At 32.6% G+C, this 7,830-nt stretch overlaps 1 protein-coding gene across 1 annotated transcript; it reads right to left on the bottom strand.

The window, feature by feature from the left end:
• Positions 1-2,634: 2,634 nt before the first annotated feature.
• LOC146917403 (uncharacterized) lies at positions 2,635-6,741 on the bottom strand. Its single transcript, XM_085719237.1, has 7 exons — positions 6,543-6,741; positions 6,373-6,475; positions 5,233-5,312; positions 4,138-4,467; positions 3,816-3,892; positions 3,064-3,106; positions 2,635-2,988 (listed from the first exon to the last, which is right to left on the bottom strand). The coding sequence occupies exons 1-7, from the start codon at positions 6,633-6,635 to the stop codon at positions 2,902-2,904; spliced, it is 813 nt and encodes a 270-aa protein (XP_085575363.1). The 5' UTR covers positions 6,636-6,741; the 3' UTR covers positions 2,635-2,901.
• Between the last annotated feature and the right edge of the window lie 1,089 nt (positions 6,742-7,830).

Genomic DNA, 7,830 nt, shown 5'->3' with positions numbered 1-7,830 from the left:
ATCGCAGTAGTGGTGCCATAGAACTGTTGTGTACCAGAATTTGAACAAACCACTGTTTTATGCTATCCAGGATTGACAACACTAGTTAGTTTCTTTGTTGCTGTAGAAAAACTATATGGAAAGTAGTACAGAACATGTCTTCTTAATCTGCCCTATCTGTGTCAAACGCAGCCTTAAATAACTTGACAAAGTATCTTGTAGACAGTGAAAATGATTTGTGACATATCAGGCACAGTGAATTTCTTTTTAGTTATATACTCTTTGCAGTTGTAGGGTTATTATTCTTCTTTGGGTGAAACTGTGAAAGTGGATATCGAATCTGTATTTGTTGTAGTACAGTGATTTATTTAGTTTTTCTGTGTTAAATACACCCATTTATTTTCTTTCCTTATTGATATTCAATTATGTTTGTTGTATTGTAGGTCTTATTTCAAAATGATTCCCCGGCAACATTACTTGCTAGGGTAATTGGGATCATCAGTCCTATTGGTCAAAGTATGCTAGCAAAAGGACAGGATACTTCACAAAAAAAATCATATGCTTAATGAGAGGAATCAGGTAAGAAATTCATTTCTGAAGTTTCTTTGCATATGAAATGCATTAGTGAACAATCTTAAAAACCTCGATATCTTTCCATTTGCATTGTCTTCAAAAAGCAAAACAAGAGATAGCTCCCTAAAATTTCTGAAATTGACTATTTTTCGTTCGTGTATATTGGCCATGTTTGGATGAACAACTTCATCGAGCTTATAGTATAAACACTTATCATATAAGTGCTTATATACAAGTTATTTTCTATAATAGAAGATAAAGTCATAAGTTGTTTCCATAATCTCTCTCAAACAATCTCATAATTGCCCATATTATTTGGACGTTAATAGATAGCCTCAAATAACCCAATCCAAATATGCCCATATTATCATACGATTGTATGTTTACCTGATTCCAAAAATTATTCAGTGAGGTACTGTGTATTGATATGCAGGAAAGCAACAGGTTAGAATACCTGATTCCAAAAAAGACATCTTTGAGGCATAGATTACCGATGGGGGATCAGGGCTTCATTGACTTTGTTGCTCATTTGCTCGAGGTTAACCAGAAGAAGCGACCTTCTGCATCTGAAGCTCTAAAGCACCCCTGGTTGTCATACACTTACAAACCGATATCATCTCGAAATATTCTTCGGTTTTTTCACACTTGGTGATGATGTCAATATTACCCTAAGTTGATTAGGTTAATCATTGAAAGGGAAAGGCACCACCTTTGCAACCATGCTGCTTTTCATTATCAAAATTTTAAAGATGGTATGGAAAGAGTTGTGCACTTTCACATTCCTGCATAATGAATTGAGAAGTTTTTATTTTGTGGGTTATTCTTGTCTTTTCCCTTCCCTCTCTAAATTGTTAACCATGTTCAAGGATGTTATTTTAGAACAACACTATATGATGTAATGTTAGGCTTTTGGTTTCTTTGGTTTGGTTTGTGATGGAAAGGGAAGTCATTGGAATCTTTGGTTGTACATGATGTGGGATAATTCTTAGCCATAGTGTTTCGGATGGAGTTGACATGGAAATGGATTCTCAATAGTAACTGCACTACACAGTTACCAATCTAGTCCGTCCAATTTAAATCTATGGTTTAGATGGTTGAAAACCGAATTAATGAATCTGTAATCTGAACCATCCGATCACAAATGGCTGAGATTAACAACTACATGAAACTACTAATGTTGTAAGCACAAGTTAAAGCCAATGTGAGACTCAATTAACATGTCATTTGATGATATTTGAAACGCAAATTTTCCTTTTGTTTTTCTTTGGTTAGAAGTAACCAAAATGTATCTTGATGGTATGGAGCTTCATTTTGTTTATTTTTGTATGTTGATTTGTTACAACATTTAAGCTTATGTTAAACAAGTTGTTCAAAACTCTAATCTTTAAAATGTAACTTGATCAACTATTTTCTTCCCAAGTTCCATGAGCTCGAGAGAGGAAAGGAACGAAACTACTTGTTTAATGAGTTGCGTTTTTATGCTCGAGTGAGATATCAACCTCGAAAGGCTGTTTGAATGCTTATCTAAATTTCTCGTCATAAAAAAATACTTGACCTTTTTTAGAAAAGAAAGGGAAAGTTCTGATGACCTTTAGCATGATTAATTTAATATAGTTGTGAACCTTGAGAAAGTAGTACCACTAAGTTAACCATGTCAATTATGTTAAACCCGACACAATTAGGAAAAAGATGCCAAAATTTGTGACATGGAGCACGAGAAACATTAACCAGTTGGATTTTTTTTTTATTGCCAAAATTTGTGACATGGAGCACGAAAAAGAAGTCAAATATGTTTAATATAGTTTTTGATCGATAGACGAAATGACAATAATCATTGAAAACTGGCCCAGACGGACTTTTCTTTATTGCTTTTTTTATTTTCCTTAGTTTTGTAATGTCCCCCAGACTTTTCTTTTTTAATAACAATAAAATTTAAGCTCATTAAAAAAACAGTTACGCCACAATGTAATACAATATCTATTACTATGTAATCGAGAGCTTTTTCTTAGTCACCTACAAACAGTTGTGTGTAACAATCAAAGGAGTTTAACTGAAATAGACAACGCCTCATCCCGCAAAAAGTAGAAGAAAAATGATTTCTTTCATTTAACAACCATCATCATGTTCGCACTGGACAAGATATAATTGGAAATATAATCATCAGAGAGAAATCGCGGTAATTCCAATATAAGAAAGATAGTAGATTTTGCAAGGAGAAGATCCTTAAGTATTGATAAGAAGGGTCAACAAGAATGCGGGTGATCCAACAGTTATAGATGAATGGAGATTTAAAATTATCTGGTTCATTTTTAAACTTAGTACATCCAAGATATCATCTGTTGTTACAATCTAATGGTGCAGTGAGTGGTTTACCTCAAAAATAGTTTTAGCTTCGTCATTAAATGTTCTGCAAAGAATTTCATAACTCTTCTCCATCTGCATATGAGAACAGAAAAATTAATTTGTGCATAGAATTTCATAACACTTATGATTTTGGAGGGGGGTACATACCATTGGATAAACTTTAGAAGGTGATGTGGCTGATATAATATATCTGTAACAGAAATATTTCATCCGTCAACAAAACGAAGACTAAACATAAAAAGGGAGGGGAAAAGTAGTATAACAGAAAAATCTAGAAAGTAATTAGGATGATATCTTGATAGATAACCTGGGCTAAATCCAAATATTATGAGAATTATGAAAGAAGAAAATAGGAGAGTTTATGAAAGTAGAAAATAGAAACAGTTACAACACCTGCTAAGATCCTTAACTTTTTATTATGAGAATCAAGATACAGCAATAACTCTAACGATCACATTGTTCTTACTTCAAGTTCATGTATAATCATCACATATAACAACTAACATTATCATTACAAATTTATAAATTGAAATTAGAATTGTAATAATGATTGACATATCGAGGATTTGTGCAAATAACTATGTGATGCTAGGGTAAACATACCCTTGTATATAAGTCTATTACACATAGAATATAGTTATATATGTGGATTTCATAATGAAACTAATGAATCGTTCTCTTTTTGTAGACATATATGCGGTTCAGGAATGCCTGCTCAAAAGCAAACACAAATATTTTATGGAATGCATTAAGGTTGAAATACAATTAATTAATAAGGTTTATACGAGCAGTTAGGGATATAACATACTTTTTTTCCCTCTCATTCATATCAAACTTGACATGTACTTTTCGTAAGCGATAAAAAAATTAATGATGGCATACATCTCTGAAAATGTCACCTTAGTTTACTTGTGTAAAAATTCATAGCTGATAGGTTCATCTTTTGAACGGTTAGCACGACAGCACCCATGCAGTTCTACAAGAAATGTTAAAAAAATAGCAGAGACCATATTAGATGCGTCATTAAACTCAAAAGCCGGTAAATAAGTCAATAAATTGAACAGTATAAATCAATCAATAAGTAAAATTAGTTTCCTCAAAGATAACGAATCCAACAATTCATCATCTTTTCCTAGACTACAAGCTGTGTCCTTTGCAACATAGCAATAATTCTCTATTATCATCAAAAGTCAGAGTAAGTTTACAAAAACACTTGAGCACCTTTTGGGCGATAAGCTCAATAAGTTCCATTAGAAGCTTTCCCAATCCTTTCCCCTGGACACGAGGCTCGAGCTGTAGTTCATACACATAAACTACCGGTACCTCTTCTTCCAAAACAAAGCGGTAATGTACAAATCCAACCAAGGGACCACTATCTTCTTGAAGACTATTTGAAGGGTCTTCCTCAGTGAACAATGTTGTCTTCTCATCAGCATTTGAATTATCAACCTCATTCACAAATATATAGAGTGCTTCGGGATCAACCATTTCTATACGCTTCACCTTTTCTTCCTCTTGCCACTCAACCCCATATGGCCCTTCCATGTTAAGCTGTAGATTTAGAGAAGTTTTTTTTGTTAGCCCACCCATTTCAATGAATAAGCTAACACAGGCATATCATTAACATAAAAAAGGGAACAGCTGTTCCGATTTATGATAGTATCAACAAAAATAAGGCGGCAAAGTGTGATCCACGAGGTTTCAAGACAAAAACCTTGCCGGTGTGCCAAGGCTTGCCCTCATGATAAACAAATGAAAAAACAAAATTCAAAGCTTTGATTAACTAATTGTCTATTTCTTCTTTCTCTTACAATTAAGATGCATTTTTGGAACAGAGCACAAACCAAATAGCAATCGTGAACAAAAGGGAAAAATGATAGATATCTCTTGTGATAGACAATGGAATTCGGCCAATTGTGCCTACATCTCAAACAACAGAACGACTATTGTAGTTTTCCAATAATGCAATGCTGGAAGCTACGGAGCACAAAGCTGTGTTTAAATACTACACTCTAATTTAAAATTTAACCCCTAAACTGTACCATGGGGGCATTGCCCCCGCACGCTCAACCCTCGTAGACCATAGTCATAACCCTAGGAATGATCCAAGCTCAAAGGCATGACCTCTCAATCCACTACGTTGCACTTATAGATCTACTCACTATGCTCGAGTGTCTGGCCACTTATCCATGAATTTGAGCCATACTGAACAAGTATAATTGTAATTTGTTTAAACATATATACATTTCAGTTAAGTAACTCTGGTATTGTTTGGCTTCTTAAAAAAAAAAAAAGTAACTCTAGTATTATTTTTACCTTAAGAAGTCTCTGTATGTATTGTTTAACAGGAGAGGAAAGTTTAGTGCCATGTCCTGACGTTAAATACACTGAGAGACCTGGAAATAAGGTCAAAATTAGGCACTTACTTAGAAGCAACAAACAAGAATTTCAAACATGAACATTAATATCATCAAATTACCATAATCATGTTGAAATATTAATGATTATTATAGTATTAGAAACTACAGGTTACTATCACTATTCACTCCTGTAATTAGTAATGTAGTTAGTACAAGACACTCATCATTTAGATTAGTTATAAGTAGATAGAAAATCAGTTAAGTTTCTTTATTGAATTAGCTACTTGTTACAGTTCAGTTAAAAGTCAGACACTCGTCATTTTAGGCTCTGGTTGGCAAAGCCAAACTGCTAACTTATAGCGGATAGTTTCTAGCATATGAGCTTGTATGTTTGGTAATGGTCATTGTCTCACAATCTTATAGTATTTATTCACGAGTTTATAGTGTTTTTTGAGATGCTACACCGAGTAGTATTTGAGATTATAGTTTATATGATTAACTTTTTTCCTCTCATTTTCACCCTCATTATCTTAATTGAAAAAATAATAATTCATTAACTCATTTTTAATATTAAATAAAAATATCGTTTTAAATTTATCAATTAAGTTAAATGCGATAGTCATAAATAAAAAAAAAACTAAGTTAAATGCTAATTTTACCAAACACTTCAAATTCAATAAACCAATTTATCCACTATCAGCTAGTTTATCTCCTATCAGTTAGCTTATCAGTTATCAACTATTTATTACCAAACAGTAACAAAGTTTTAGGACGTGTTTGGATTTGCTTATTTGAGTCTATCTATTAGCTTAAGCACTTGTGATACTATTTTGAAGAACTTGTGAAAATAGTTTATGACATGTTTATAATTTATTTCCAACTTATTTTCATAAGCTCCTCATGATATCTTATGAAAAACAACTTATAGATTATACAATATCTTATGTTATAGAAATAGCTTATTCGTAAGCGTTCTATGATAAGCCATGTGAAATAAGCTGTTTATCCAAACAGAGGCTTAATGTGTAACTAACTGCTGAGTGAGAAAATAACATAACTGATTCTAACTGCATTTAACAAAATCAAAAGCGGTTACCGTTAATTTCGAAGCAGCGATAAACAGGAAAATAAGTGAGGTGATCCTTTATGCTATATGCTGCTTTGATGAGTTGTTCATTTGCGTTCTTCTTTGCGAGTACCTGCAAAACGGAACAGTTATGTTCGAATTCAAAAACACTCTGTGAATGAGGAAAGTTTTGAACTTACTTCGCTGCGTGTTAACCTTCTTCTCTCTGTAACAACGGCGTTGTTGTTTCTTGAATTGGTTCCACGGTGAGGTTGGAGCATCTCGGAGTTCATTGCTGGTTTTACGAGCTCACTAAGATCACTATTTCATTTTTTCAGAACACTATTTTGGTCCCTATGTGTAACCGGTAGTCAAACTAGTCTTATATCAATTTCGAAATAATCTCTAACTAAGCATTTTGTAAATCAACGCTAGACTAATAATGCTCACAATAATCATTTCAAACGACAATAAGTAAATATTTATAAAGATTGATATTACACTAAATAAGTATACTGAAGAACTAATATGGCTATTATAACGAAGTATTTTAATGTCAAAGATTATTTTGACTAACGAAACACACAATCGTAGAATATTTTAAAATTTTGATACATTAAGGACTATTGTGTCTATTCAATACAAATTCAGGGATCAAAATGACTATTACCCCAAACTTTTTTTTCTTTACTTAAATAGTTGAAACTCACTTTTTTCTTTACTTAAATAGTTAAAACTCACTTTTGAACAAAAAAAAAAAAAAGGTTAAAGTTCACTAAACTTTAGGTGTAATAAAAATAACAATTTTTTCGTCAATTAACTTAATGGTTATAGTTCAACTTAGCTCATTTAGTAAGGAATAAGGCATAATATAAGTATAGGCTAGGGTTCGAACCCTGGACATCCAACTTATTCACTTTTAAGGTGAATTACTCTAGCTGTTAGGTTAGTTGAAAAAAAATAAACTTGATAGCTATAATTCACCTTAAAGGGCGAATAAAGTGTGATGTTTAAGGTTGATATTTGGTTAGAAATAAAAAAGTAACACTTTTGTCTTCTCTTACTCAATCTTTCACTAGTTAATTATCATTATTAATACCACTTTTTCGTCCTTTTAGTTTGACAGAATTCTTTAGTCCTTTAAGTTTCGAAAGTTTCAATTAGGTCCTTTTAGTTTGACATAATTGCTAAGTTAGTACTTTAAGTTTCAAAAGTTTCAAATGAGTCCTTTTAGTTGATAAAATATTTCACCGCTACCCCTGATGTTAGTCTCTATTTAACTAATGTTGATGTAGCCGTTAAGTTTTTCACTTGGATCAAAATGTTGCCTTTTAAAAGCTCGAGGTGTCGAAACGCTACGTTTAATGGTCACAAATGATCATTTATTGTGCTAGAAAGACAATTATTTACAACAACAAATGTCTTTCTAACACTATTCAACTGCATTTGTAGTGCTAGAATGATCATTTGTGACGATTAAACATAACG

This window comes from Medicago sativa, chromosome 6 (assembly GCF_051527215.1).
Source record: "Medicago sativa cultivar Bolivia chromosome 6, Bolivia_mono, whole genome shotgun sequence".
Taxonomy (NCBI): Eukaryota; Viridiplantae; Streptophyta; class Magnoliopsida; order Fabales; family Fabaceae; genus Medicago; species Medicago sativa.
Note: the sequence above shows the minus strand (reverse complement) of the source record. Positions and strands in the feature narration are given on the sequence as shown.

Bases quoted from the DNA above. Each gene is read 5' to 3' on its own strand.
- LOC146917403 (XM_085719237.1), bottom strand. From the start codon at position 6,635: ATGAACTCCGAGATGCTCCAACCTCACCGTGGAACCAATTCAAGAAAC. The intron at 4,468-5,232 runs GTAAAAATAATA...CTAAATCTACAG, and splicing joins ACATACAGAGACTTCTTAAG to CTTAACATGGAAGGGCCATA. The intron at 3,107-3,815 runs GTGACATTTTCA...TTTCTGTTACAG, and splicing joins TTTTACACAAGTAAACTAAG to ATATATTATATCAGCCACAT.